Genomic DNA, 14,672 nt, shown 5'->3' with positions numbered 1-14,672 from the left:
GCCCACTTAACCACAACTTTCAAAACACTGAACACTTAGAAAATAACTGTCGCTTCTCGGGGACATTTTAGATGTATCCGTTGTTTGGCTGACCCTGGATCCAGTATTGCCTCCCCGTCATGTTTTTGCCTTGCTTTTTGATCCCAAAAAATTGTCAACCTGTTCTCTGTGAGCTTTCTTTAACCATTCAAAATGGAGTCAGTACAAAGGGTTAACGCTGGAGTGAACATGCAGAGTTTGGCCTTCCCGGCTGACTTGCTGGGGGCTGTGCCAGCGGGACGCGTACTGGTTTGGCTGTCGCGGTTCAAGCGGCTTGGCCGGGGGGCCGAATTCCTTCATCCAGCAGGACAATGACCCAAAATACACTTCAAAAAGCACTAGAAAATGGTTTGAGAGAAATCACTGGAGACTTCTAAAGTGTCCAGCAATGAGCCCAAACCTGAATCCCATTGAACACATGTAGAGAGATCTGAAAATGGCAGTTTGGAGAAGGCACCCTTCAAATCTCAGCAATCTGGAGCAGTTGGCCAAGGAAGAATGGTCTAAAATTCCAGCAGAGCATTGCAAGAAACTCATTGATGGATATCGCAAGCAAGCAGTTGTTCGCCATTATTTTGTCTAAAGGTTGTGCTACCAAGTATTACGCTGAGGGTGTCAATACTTTTGTCCGGCCCACTTTTGGAGTTTTGTGTAAAATGATAACCCCCCGTCCCATTCTATTTTGTTTTTTCATTGCAAGCAAAATATATGAAGCTATTACAACCAAAGAATTTGTAACTGTAATCATTTTCTGGGAGAAATTGAGCGTTATCTGACAGAATTGCAGGGGTGCCAATACTTTTGGCCAGCAGTGTACAATTATTCATTCATCAGCAATACCAGTTATTGCGAAATTTTATAAACAAATGAGTGTCTTAAAGCATTGCCTACCAATGACGATATATTGTAAGAAATTTAAGTCTGAAAATGATGACAATAATTCACTTAATAATGGTAGGGTCAATTCTATCCTTACAACATATGTGAGGACAATCTAAATAATCAATTTAACTGAATTATATAATGCAAATAAGGTTGCTTAAAAGTTGGTGAGGACAATTTGAGCATCCTGAAAAGGGGAGTGTTGTGTCCCTACCGTCCCTATGCAAACCTACACTCCTGGTTTCTATACATACATATACTGTATATATTACATATACACATATATAAAAATACATACTTGTTTGATACAACTCTTGTATCCAAACACTGGTAAGCAATAAAAGCATACTCCATTGAACACAAACACTGGAAATAATAAGTTTATTTAAATTTGGTGTTTTAAGGCAGGGGAAAAAAATAAACAGAGCACAGCTTTCATATTATCTTGGTGCAAATGCACGTTGAATTAAAATGATCCTGCAGAGACAAGTAAGGCAGAGATGAAAATTCATCTAAAATATCAGTCGAGCGGGCATGAACTGGCCCATTTCATCAAACCTAGACCATGAAATGTATAAAATTTACACAAGAAATTTAAGCAATCAAAAAAATATTTACAATTCCTTTTTAAGCAAATTCGTCTCATAACAAAAACATGAAAAAGTGGGAGAAAATGTTTCGTTTTACCGCACTATATGTTAAAGCACTTTTTGAGCTACTGTATTAATCAATACATTCACTACTTCAAGATGGACTGAAGAATTCGTTTTGATGCTTGATTCTTTCCGAATCATTAACCATCGACAACATTGACTGCAGATTGGTGTCTAAACATCTACATTCTATTTCACTTCGACAGTCAGACCCAAATTTTCATTCACCTTCACTGGTACTCCAGCTGAATGCTTCAATTTCGAAAACCTTTTTGGCATTATTATTTCTGCAGCTAGCTCTTTTCCATGTCGATGTGGTGAATCACACAAGGCCTGAATGAGATATAGATGTAAGCTACATATGGATGAAGATGTTAAACCTCTGATTCTTAGTCTCTGAAAAGATTTGCCTGCAGAGCTACAAAATGGTTTCACCTGCTTGGATACCAGCTATCTACCTCAAATAAAAGACCTCATTTAGCACTTCAATTAGATTCCACAGGTTTGGATTCGTTTCTGTCAAAAACACTGAAAGACTAAACACTGTTCACAAGTCAAAAGACTGGACAAAAAATGCTTCTGAGAGATTTTTTTTCCCCCATTGGTTTTACAACCAGGCAGTCATTAACGGCCTTTCCTCTGCATGCAGAGAGAAGGTCATTATGAAGGTCACTTATCAGAGAGTGAATTTGATAAGCACTTATTAAGAATTGGCTGGCTGCTTCACTGTGCTAGCACTTCACAATTCATCAGCAAATCAAAAGTGATTATTGTATAAAGGTGACATTTTCCGAATGAACTACTGATGTAATGTTGATGAAGTGGTAGAGGGGCAAAGATGTGTAGAGTTTTTCTTTCTCATGTGTTAGCACTTCAGTTCATGTGCTGCAGGGTGGGCGTGTAGAGGTACTGGGGGTGGAGGCTTTGAGACAGGTGAGCTTAGTTGACAAGCCTCTTGGCTACATCCGCATACGCGATCTCGATCTCCTTGTCGCTAGGGCAGGTGTTGGTGAACTCTTCACGCGTGTAGGCGTTGTTCAAGTACTTCCAGATGGCCGTCATCTCTTTGGGGATGTCAAAACCTCTGTATTTCTTGGCCACCACCTGAAGGAAAAGATTTTCCATCAGAAGTTACTAAGTGATCTCAATTGGGATTAGGCCTGTCGCTATAACAAATTAAAAAAAGACCAAAAAAATGAATAACGAGTCATGTGAAAGCTAGCTAAGTGCAGAATATGAAATAGGTGAGAAACCCAACGCCATTTTTTGTTCTCTGCTAATTAAAGCCCATCAAAAATGTATATTTAATCCAAAATGACCTTGTCCTGCAAAGTGCGCATATAAGCAATTTGAAGCCAAATTATTCATTGGCAATCAGATTTCTCATGATGTGTGTCATTATAAAGCTATTCTTAGTGTAGAATCTAAAGTACATATGGTGCCAGTAATAGATTTCTCTTTTTTGCATTGTTTGCAAATGCTGTAAACCAGCGAGTTTTCATGTTTGAAGTGTCCGCAAGTTTATGTTTTGGAGAAGACTGCCAATGTTTTATAGCAGGCTAAAGCGGTTAGTACATTGTCTTTTTTCCATTAGCTTCAATATGGCAATGCTAACCTTTTACAATGTTTAATATAGATGTTTCATTATTTTTTATGTATGAACTGTAATATTACAGTTGTTTATGACCAATAAACATCTGTGAAAGGAAATGGAGTCTCACATGCAATCAACACACACGTGTGCAGAGTGCACGGAGCACACACAAACACAGGCACGCAAGAAGATATGCACCCACGCGGAGATAAATCGCAGGAAAATGACCTCGTTTTTATTTCCCGTGCGATTAATTGATTTATTGCATATCGCGACAGGCTTAATTGTGATCCATCCATTTCCTATTTGGCATTTCCTCAGTTACGAATGAACTACAGCCTATTCCAGCAGACTATTGTTTTTTGTAATGGACTGGTCGCCAGGCAATTCGCTGGCGACCATTCCATTACTATAGAACAACAGACAACTGCACCTGTGTAAAGTTTACAATTAATATAGAATGCACGTTATTTAAACGAATAAATGTTGTAAATCTACATTGTTGATTTTTAATATAGCTGTGTACTGTAGGTCCGCTTACAGTGAATCATACAAAAACACGCCTAAACAAATCCTGCAGCAGGCACCTTGACAATATGAAGCTTTGGTAGCAAATTGCAGTCGGCTAGGGTCATTTCCTCTCCATCCAAGAACTTGCGGGTAGAAACTTTCACATCCTCGATGCTGTTGTGATCAATCTCATCAGGCAAGGGTGAGCGAAGATATTCATCCAGCTTCTGCAGCGTCTTCAGCAGCCCACGCTCCAGGCCTGCACAGAAACAACAACAAATTTTCAGACCTCTTCCGATTAGACATATCATAATCAACCACACAGGGGCAGTATTTCATCAAGACACAAACAGGCATTTAAGGTGTTGAATGGGAAAAGAAACAATATAGTACTATGCCTCTCAAAAAAGATTTTAAAGGGGGGGGGGGGGGATTGCTCATACAGAGATAACCATGACATTTTCCAGTTAACATTAATGATTCTTTGAAAAGTGCATCTTCAATAAATATATTTTTGTACTATTGACACAAAAAAAGTGAATAATTACAGAAAATGAAATATAGGTTGTGACACTTTTTTGCCAGCAAAATAATTTATTTTAAGCCATTTACAAAAAGTATATGGCTGCGAGTGGTGTTATACAGTGTATCACAAAATTGAGTACACCCCCTCGCATTTCTGCAGATATTTAAGTATATATTTTAATGGGACAACACTGACAAAATGACACTTTGACACAATGAAAAGTAGTCTGTGTGCAGCTTATATAATAGAGTTCATTTATTTTCCCCTCAAAATAACTCAAAATATCGCCTCTGCAGCAATGCTGACAGCACTCCTGTAACGAGTCACATGACATTTTGGAGGGAAAAATGAGAAGCAGTACTCAATTTGGACATTTAGGGATGTACGTAGTTCCCATGCGGTGAACTCACTTTTGTTGCCAGGGGTTTAGATATCAATGGCTATATTTTGAGTTATTTTGAGGGGAAAATAAATTAACTATTATATAAGCTGCACACGGTCTACTTTTGTGCCAAAGTGTCATTTTGTCAGTGTTGTCCCATGAAAAGATACTTAAATATCTGCAGAAATGCAAGGGGTGTACTCACTTTTGTGATACACTGTATATCTTGTCCATGAATGCTCCCTAGGCTTTTGTGTTTGAATAGAAATTGTAAAGAGGCGTTTATTTTTTTGTTAGCGACTGAATTGAACCCTCCATTGTATATTAGCATTATGCAGTCAAAAACTGAATGGTCTTTGGTATTTTTGCTTACAATATAAGGCTCCAACTATCGATTATTTTAGTAGTTGATTAATCTACAAACTAGTTAATTCGAATAATCGAGTATTCAGATTAGGAACATTTACTGTGTTGCAGAATAAATTTCAGGAGATGTAAAACAAAGTCTTGCTAAGATTGCATTTTCAAAAGATTATTACATGCGATTACAAAATAAATTAAGAAAAAAAGTTTCTTCAAACTATGCAGGATTGCACTTTCATTTAATAAATAAATGAAAATGCCTGAGCTTAGCCACAAACTGCATACAAAAATAAATGAGGATCTAAGTACAACAAAAGAACAGTTGGCCAACTTGCATAGCAAAATTCTAGCTTAAAAACTAGCTTAAAAACTATAAAATGTTAACTTTTTTTTAACAATGCTTTTAACAAATTGTTCAAACATATATTCCCATGAAAAACTGCTAAATATACCAGTAAACTAAATTACAAATCTATTTTAAAAAAATAATAATAATAACTCAAAGAAAATCTAACCTTATATTGGTCTTAACATGGAGCAGCTGAATTCTGCCATGTTTATTGAGTTATGTCATATTCACTGTTGCCAATAGAAGGAAGTGTATCCATCAAAAGGAATAACACTACATGCAAACACTATAAAAACCATTACAACACTACTCTAATTAAACGAATACTCGAAGCAGCAAAATTATATTCGAAACTTTTTTTCAATCCAATTAATCGATTACTCGTTGCAGCCCTAGTGAAATATGTATGATTTTCTTTGTTATGTGTGTTTATTGTTAGTTTACTTCAAATGGAGTGTAATAAACTGTTGGAGACAATCAACAATGGACTCTTTTTGAGGAACTGTTCAAAATTTGCCAAACTAGTCAATTCCCAACAGTACCATTCTATGGTCAACTGATCATCGAAATCAACGTCATTTTTTTTCTTTTCAATTGCAATGTTGTTTTTGCTGTTGTTCAAGAATCTTAAACGGCACTTATAAATGAAGCATACAGTAAGATTCAGAACCACACTGTTTACACTAGCCTTCAGTTGATAGCTAAATATTTCCCGGGGTTAAGAATGGCCAAACAGAAATTGCGATAGGAATTTGGCATTTTCTGATGACGGTAAACATTCACTGAGCACACAAGAGAATATATTAGTCAAAACAGTACATAGTTTAATTCACTTTTACAGGCGTTATGTTAATGAAAAAAAATTCTATGTGAATAAATTGCAAATACGAGGGATGAAATTGTGAAAATTAGTTTGGTTTGTTTTCCTTTCATTGTGCCCTACCAGGTGAGGAGCTAAAGGACGTGAGGAAGCAGCAGAACAAAAGCTCAGTGGTGTTTTGTGTCATGCCTCTTAGCCACCAATCAGAACAGGGAATGGAAAGCAACGTCACTTAGCAACCACAAGGGTCTCCAAGACTAGTGGATGTTTCTGGCCATCTTTGCGCATGTAACTACATAATGTGTGTATGTACAGCTGACTTTATAATTCTAGAACAAAAGAAAATGGGGCCATCAGTTTCAGGATAAATAAGGATTACGATTATTATGTGTGATGCTTTAGGTCAAAGAGACAGAAAATGCATTGTGGTGTCACTTTTCCACCATTTGTATGTATAATATGGGATTCCTACCTTCATTTGCATCTGGTTTGGAGTTCTTAATGAAGGCTGAAAACTTGGCAAAGATATCCATTCCAGCCGTGTTTGACTCTGGGTGTCTTGCGCCAAGTTTGATGTACCTAAAATATATTCATATTTATACAGTGTATTTGGCAACAGCGGCGCAGAATGGCCACAGAGTCATGGGTACTGCTAACACAGAGGCGAAAGACTCTTTCTCACTTGGGTGGGCAGAGGATGTCCTCGAGAAACTCTTCGATCTTGTTGACATCTGTTTTGACTTCGCCATTGAAGGTGACGAAGGGAGGATGTGTACCTGGGGCAAGGTTTTGCAGATCTGCAGGCTTCCTGAAAGACACAAAGGAAGGAATTGAGGCGAACAGACAAATCCAAATTAGCTGCATTGTTAATACGAGACTGACATTCAAAGATCAACAGTCAAATGAATACAATGTGACAATATGAATCATCTTAAGTAATTGGTTTACACTTTGTGGCAATGGATCAGGAATTTGTTTTTTACTGTGTGTCCATGTATTTTTGTCTGCAAGTTTGTGTGTCTACCACTTTGTGTGACCTTCAAGCTCACCTTTGCATTTCAAACCAAATGTCCTTGCTGGCAGATGACACTGACACGCAAACAAAAATGAGCATGTGTCGAATGACGAGTGTGTACACACACAGCCAGAGATGCTTCATGACCTTTAGTTTTCAATCAACCTATTGTACTATATTTTCAACAACCCCAAAATACAAAATTGGAAAACAAACAAAATGCTAGAAGACTCAAATAGCTCTATTGAAGAGAAAGTACAAAGGCTAAGAGAGGCTAAGATTTGGAACAAGGCATCCATGAATACAAGAACAGGAAATAACATCAACCCTTTGGCATGCAGTAGGGAAGTGCCACCCTTGGCCAATGATATCAATGAGCAATGGATAAGAAGCAGCCACAAAGCCTCATTCTTTCATTGCTGATGCAAAATATTTTGCCCAACAGAGGTTGACTCGGACAACTTCAACCTATTAGATGTGGATAATTAAGAAATAATTATTTTCCTGATTTAGATGTAACGCCATGTACTGTTATTCCATTTCAACGCAATAATTAAAAAATGTTTGTGTACACACATATATTACACACACACACACACACACAATCTATACTTATATATAAATGGAACGCTGTCTGTGTGTGTGTGGGGGGGGTTGCGTGTCTGTGTGTTCGTCCCTATACAGTGCAGATTTTGATGAAAATTTACACAGTTGCACTTTATGTGTCTGGGAGTGTTCTTAGATGGCTTTGATCTCTATAGGCATCAATTTAGTGTGGAAAATTATTTTGAAACTATAAAAATTAGCATAGAAATTCCCTGATTATGGAGGCGACAGCGTCATCTTTTGGGCAAAAGGAATTGCAATGTCGCAGTTGGCTTTCAAAATGTAAGGTTTCATTTACAAATTTAAATGTGCTGTGATGATAAGTTGTGCCTTTGAGTACTACACAACAAGACACTGGATTTAAAATACTTACAACATGTCCGCGGTTTGGCAAATACTTCCAAACAGCGGACATGATGGCTGTGAGCCAGTAGTGTTAGCGAGATCGCGTCTGCCGGTGTGTTGCATGTCGCTGTGTTTTGATGACATCATCGCTCAAGGAGTAAGGTTCTTCACACTATTCGGTTGTAGGCCTGCACAATATGTGCAATTGTTTTTTTTTGTTTGTTTTGTTTTGTTTTGTTTTTGAACAAGTAAACTTTTTTCTTCATAAAAGCAGCAAGTGTGCAGAGACATGGCCTCCTGGATCCCTTTGATATCTATCAATCTTCATAATTCAAAGATGAATCCCCTTAGCCTGGACTAAACCGTATAATATGAATACAATACGGTAATGGTGAGTCAACAAAGGCATCCCAAACAACCCTATTCGGTGGTAAACCTTCGGAATTCTTAACCGATAACTCCTAATATATTTTTAGCTATTTTCGGCCAAATTTTCAGTTACATCAAAGAAAACAAAGTCGCTTGTATGGGAATACTTCGGGTACAGGAAAGTTACAGACAGCCGTAGCTTAGGTGGGCCAACCGACAGGTGAAACATGTTTGCTGGGGGTGGCTACCAGAGAAGTCAATAGCTCCAATATGATTTCGAATTTATACAAAATTAAAGGTTGGTAAACGCTGTCATGAATATTTCCCACTAGCTACGAGTTAAGTCCAGTGTGTGTAGTAGGCCTGAACGATATTGGAAAAAACTATTGTTGCAATTTTTGGGTGGTTTGCGATATATTGCAATATTATATTGCGATATTAAACAAAACAAAATATACACATATACACATATATATATACATATACACATATACACATATATATATATACATATATATATATACATATATATATATACATATATATATATACATATACACATATACATATATATATATACATATATATATATACATATACACATATACATATATATATACATATACACATATATACATATACATATACAGTGGTACCTCTACATACGAATTTAATTCGTTCCAGGACCTTGTTTGTAAGTCGAAATGGTCGTATGTCGAGCAGGATTTTCCCATAGGAATACATTATAATTCCATTAATTCGTTCCAAAGCCTAAAAACATACACTAAATTCTTAATAAATACGGCTGGCACTGTTACAAATGGCAATTAAACATAGAAAAACAAATAAGTTATAAATAAATAATTCAGAATAATATAATAATAAGAAGAATAATTAATAATTATTCCTGTAAATAATGTAACGAATCGGATTCTAATATGGCGGACACTTTTTACTGTCCCTGAACGCACCGCGAAGCTGACGTCTCGGTGAGATAGGTCGGTGCGGTAGAGATAATACTTTCGTTTTCTTGAGAGCAGTCAACTGCTTAAGACAATGGGCGTTTTGTGTTGGATAAGTTCTTAAATAAATGATAAAAACGTGACGAAGCTGGCGATTTCCTTGGCAATGTTACCACCGATAATAATTGTCACCTTAACTTATAAATAGTGGCGAACGGTGGTCGGAAGAGGACCATGGAGCTGTATTGTTGAGCCAGTTCAGGGACGCGCACCCCAAGCTCATATTTTTCTATAACTTGCATCTTCATTTCAAAGGTAAGCATCACTTTTTTCCTTGTTTCTCCAACTGTATCAACTTTTTTTGAAAACTGTGTTGATTTCTCACACAAGAAAATCCACCGTGCGTTCGTTTGCAGTGCTGTCATGTCGTCGTATTTCGAGCAACTCGTCGGATGTAGAAACAAATGGCGGCTCAAATTTTACGTCGGATGTCGAAAAGATCGTGTGTCGAAGTGATCGTATGTAGAGGTACCACTGTATATATACATACATATACACATATATATATACACACATACACATATATATATATATATATATTAGGGAGTTAATTACAGCTTAAAAATTAATTAATCGTAATTAATCGCAATTAATCGCAATTCAAACCATCTATAAAATTTGCCATATTTTTCTGTATATTATTGTTGGAATGGAAAGATAAGACACAAGATGGATATTTACATTCAACATACGGTACATAAGTACTGTATTTCTTTATTATAACAATAAATCAACAAGATGGCATTACCATTATTAACATTCTGTTAAAGCGATCCATGGATAGAAAGACTTGTAGTTCTTAAAAGATAAATGTTAGTACAAGTTATAGAAATTTTATATTAAAACCCCTCGTCATGTTTTAGTTTTAATAAAATTTGTAACATTTTCAATCAAAAATAAACTAGTAGCCCGCCATTGTTGATGTCAATAATTACTTACACAATGCTCATGGGTGCTGAAGCCTATAAAATCAGTCGCACCCAAGCGCCAGCAGAGGGCGGCAAAACTCCAAAAAACACAAGTACACCTTTCACTGTGCTGTGAAAGTGAAATTTTAATCTGTTTGAGCGGGGCATTTGTGCGTTTATTGCGTCAAATATTTTAACGGGATTAATTTTTAAAAATTAATTACCGCTCGTTAACGCGATAATTTTGACAGCCCTAATATATATATATATATATATATATATATATATATATATATATATACAGTATATACACACAGTGCCTTGCAAAAGTATTCGGCCCCCTTGAATCTTGCAACCTTTCGCCACATTTCAGGCTTCAAACATAAAGATTTGAAATTTAATTTTTTTTTGTCAAGAATCAACAACAAGTGGGACACAATTGTGAAGTGGAACAACATTTATTGGATAATTTAAACTTTTTTAACAAATAAAAAACTGAAAAGTGGGGCATGCAATATTATTCGGCCCCTTTACTTTCAGTGCAGCAAACTCACTCCAGAAGTTCAGTGAGGATCTCTGAATGATCCAATGTTGTCCTAAATGACCGATGATGATAAATAGAATCCACCTGTGTGTAATCAAGTCTCCGTATAAATGCACCTGCTCTGTGATAGTCTCAGGGTTCTGTTTAAAGTGCAGAGAGCATTATGAAAACCAAGGAACACACCAGGCAGGTCCGAGATACTGTTGTGGAGAAGTTTAAAGCCGGATTTGGATACAAAAAGATTTCCCAAGCTTTAAACATCTCAAGGAGCACTGTGCAAGCCATCATATTGAAATGGAAGGAGCATCAGACCACTTCAAATCTACCAAGACCCGGCCGTCCTTCCAAACTTTCTTCTCAAACAAGGAGAAAACTGATCAGCGATGCAGCCAAGAGGCCCATGATCACTCTGGATGAACTGCAGAGATCTACAGCTGAGGTGGGAGAGTCTGTCCATAGGACAACAATCAGTCGTACACTGCACAAATCTGGCCTTTATGGAAGAGTGGCAAGAAGAAAGCCATTTCTCAAAGATATCCATAAAAAGTCTCGTTTAAAGTTTGCCACAAGCCACCTGGGAGACACACCAAACATGTGGAAGAAGGTGCTCTGGTCAGATGAAACCGAAATTGAACTTTTTGGCCACAAGGCAAAACGATATGTTTGGCGTAAAAGCAACACAGCTCATCACCCTGAACACACCATCCCCACTTTCAAACATGGTGGTGGCAGCATCATGGTTTGGACCTGCTTTTCTTCAGCAGGGACAGGGAAGATGGTTAAAATTGACGGGAAGATGGATGCAGCCAAATACAGGAACATTCTGGAAGAAAACCTGTTGGTATCTGCACAAGACCTGAGACTGAGACGGAGATTTATCTTCCAACAGGACAATGATCCAAAACATAAAGCCAAATCTACAATGGAATGGTTCAAAAATAAACGTATCCAGGTGTTAGAATGGCCAAGTCAAAGTCCAGACCTGAATCCAATCGAGAATCTGTGGAAAGAGCTGAAGACTGCTGTTCACAAACACTCTCCATCCAACCTCACTGAGCTCGAGCTGTTTTGCAAGGAAGAATGGGCAAGAATGTCAGTCTCTCGATGTGCAAAACTGATAGAAACATACCCCAAGCGACTTGCAGCTGTAATTGGAGCAAAAGGTGGCGCTACAAAGTATTAACGCAAGGGGGCCGAATAATATTGCACGCCCCTCTTTTCAGTTTTTTATTTGTTAAAAAAGTTTAAATTATCCAATAAATTTTGTTCCACTTCAAGATTGTGTCCCACTTGTTATTGATTCTTGACAAAAAATTAAAATTTTATATCTTTATGTTTGAAGCCTGCTTACTTGAAAGATACATCTCCTGGATGCACTGGGACACATCATCAGTGATGTATCTAGGATTCATTGGGTGTTTTGGGTCTCGCAACATCAGACACCCTCGTCCTAGTGACCCAGCCGGGGTGGATCAAGTCCCGGCTTGTGTCCCAGTAGCAACCCACGGATCTGCCCTCTTCAACCACAACCACCTTGTGGCTTTCTCTGCAGCTTCACTTGCAGACTGAATGGCCCTTTTCTGGGCCACCCCTGTGATTCCCAGGCGGTCAAGGACTTTACAGAGGGAGCGTCCTGCGAAGCCTCGACAGCCGACTTCTATGGGCTCATAGAAAGTCCTCCAGCCCCTTCCCCTGCACTCCTCCACTAGAAATGGACGAAAGGTTGCAAGGTTCAAGGGGGCCGAATACTTTTGCAAGGCACTATATAATTTTTTTTTTTTTTTTACGAAATATTCACTAGATGACTTGAATAGCTGTTAGGAAAGACTTTGGATGACTCACCACAGTGTACAGTGATCCCTCGTTTTTCGCAGTTAATGGGGACCAGAACCCGCCGCAATACGTGAAAAACTGCGAAGTAGCGCCCCCCCCCCCCCCCCCCCAATTTTTTGGGGGGTGTTTTTTGTGCCCAATGTATTTATTCAGATTTAGCTTTGGAAAAATACATATAAGACATGTTTTCTCACTTTTTCCCCCAAGTGATTTAAAAAATGTATATAAATAAGTGGTTTTCAAGCACTTCAAATGTAATAATTATGATCGGTTTTAAACATAACTGTCCAACCAAATCATTTTTGAATAAGAATAAAGTACCGTAGTAGAAAAATGCTTGGCTTTATTAAATGCGTCAGTTTATCTACCTTAGCTGTGACTCTAGGAGTGACATGTAGAAATTTCAAACTCCTCATGATCACTTCTGGCATTTATTTTATTTGTCTCCAACGTCTCCACACACACACATTCATTCCAGCGCAGCTTCCTTGCGGAAACTGTTTAACAAGTTAAACAATATTGACACATTGCTCCGCTTTGAAGTCCGCTTCTTTGACAAGATCAAAGACAACTAGCATCGTTAACTTTAATAGGCAAGTGCTGCAGTGACTGTGAGGAACAAAGAGCTGGGAGAGGGAGGGTGTGAGGCTGTGCACAGAGCAGAAAGCAAGGCGTATGTGGATTAAAAAAAATCAAAACTATCGCACGTGCTTGCGATGGGACTATCGCTCACGCGCACATCGTGATGGCGATGTTTAAACGATATATCGTTCAGGCTTAGTGTGTAGTGTGTCTAGCAGTGGTAAAAGGTACTGTAACGTAAGCTTGTTTACGAGGCAGACAACGTGGCTAATTAGCATGCCAATTTTATTTAATTTAGAATATTTTATCAATATATTAATTGTTTTTTTTTTTATTTAACTTAACATTATACCTATATTTCCATTTGCCAATATGTTGTTTTGAAAGGTAAAGATCCTGTTCAATGGAAAAAAAAAAAAGTTTTTCTTTGTAACCCAAAAATCTTAAAACATTTTAGAGCTGCAATTGCAATACCGTGATACCGTGATATTTTTGCCTAAAGCTATTATACCGTCTGAATCTCATACCGGCACATGCCTACTTGCCTCGTATTGAAATTGTTTGATACTTTGCCAGTCAGTGAAAACCTCATACCCGAATAAGTAAGTGATAAAAAAAAAATGTAGGAAAAAGCATGCCTTTCGTGTAATACAGTCTTGTTTTAGGAGCTAGTAAGTAACATACTCCATTGCCTTTTGCAGTACAGGATTACTAAACTGTATTAGGTTACACACCTTAGCCAGGGAAGCTAAGGGTGAGTGCACTCAATGCAATTTGCCGGGTAAATATCCCTTTTCACAATCTTAGTTGTAAGACTAAGTCCAATTGCCCATAAAATCAATAGTCTTAAGCAAAGCAGCAGAACTTTTGAGAGGGGGGAATTTGCAGCTGCAATAATGCCATTACAGTATTTGAAAATGGGAGGAGTCATGAATCAAGAATAAAAAATATCCAAGGAAGTTTGTCGTTGAGAACAGATGTCCAGTTGACCGTGGCTGAAACATAACAGGGTTTGGTAAAGATTACCTGACACTGGAATGTTCTCTTGCATCAGGTAGGAAAGGCAGTCAGCATAGCAGAAGATTACTATATTTTAATCTCCGTGGTGATAGATAACACATCCAGTATAGAGGGCAGGATGTGTGTTGAGTCTGTAACATTTAAAGACCATGGGTGTATATTTTTTCAAATTTTCTTCAGCCTGAGAAAGGGTCATGGGAAACCCAAATAAACAGTGGAGAGGCAGTGAGCGTGTCAGGGGTGGGGCCAGATCAAAGTGTTACAAAGCTCCTAAGACAACTGGAGAAATACACCAACCCGACACAACCAT

At 37.9% G+C, this 14,672-nt stretch overlaps 1 protein-coding gene across 2 annotated transcripts in view; it reads right to left on the bottom strand.

Annotated features, from left to right (window-relative positions):
* Nucleotides 1-1,285: 1,285 nt before the first annotated feature.
* The window catches only part of clic4 (chloride intracellular channel 4), a 30,327-nt gene continuing 16,940 nt past the window's right edge, over nucleotides 1,286-14,672 (bottom strand). For both annotated transcript variants that reach the window (XM_057859932.1, XM_057859933.1), the window contains 4 exons: nucleotides 6,801-6,926; nucleotides 6,591-6,697; nucleotides 3,756-3,937; nucleotides 1,286-2,678 (listed from right to left, as the gene is read on the bottom strand). In XM_057859932.1, coding sequence (XP_057715915.1) covers nucleotides 2,514-2,678; nucleotides 3,756-3,937; nucleotides 6,591-6,697; nucleotides 6,801-6,926 — 580 coding nt within the window. In that variant the 3' untranslated portion in view covers nucleotides 1,286-2,513. The remainder of the gene's footprint in view (nucleotides 2,679-3,755; nucleotides 3,938-6,590; nucleotides 6,698-6,800; nucleotides 6,927-14,672) is intronic.

Source organism: Corythoichthys intestinalis, chromosome 15, assembly GCF_030265065.1.
Source record: "Corythoichthys intestinalis isolate RoL2023-P3 chromosome 15, ASM3026506v1, whole genome shotgun sequence".
Classification (NCBI taxonomy): Eukaryota; Metazoa; Chordata; class Actinopteri; order Syngnathiformes; family Syngnathidae; genus Corythoichthys; species Corythoichthys intestinalis.
The sequence above is the reverse complement of the archived record's forward strand: the minus strand, read 5'-3'. Positions and strand labels throughout refer to the sequence as shown.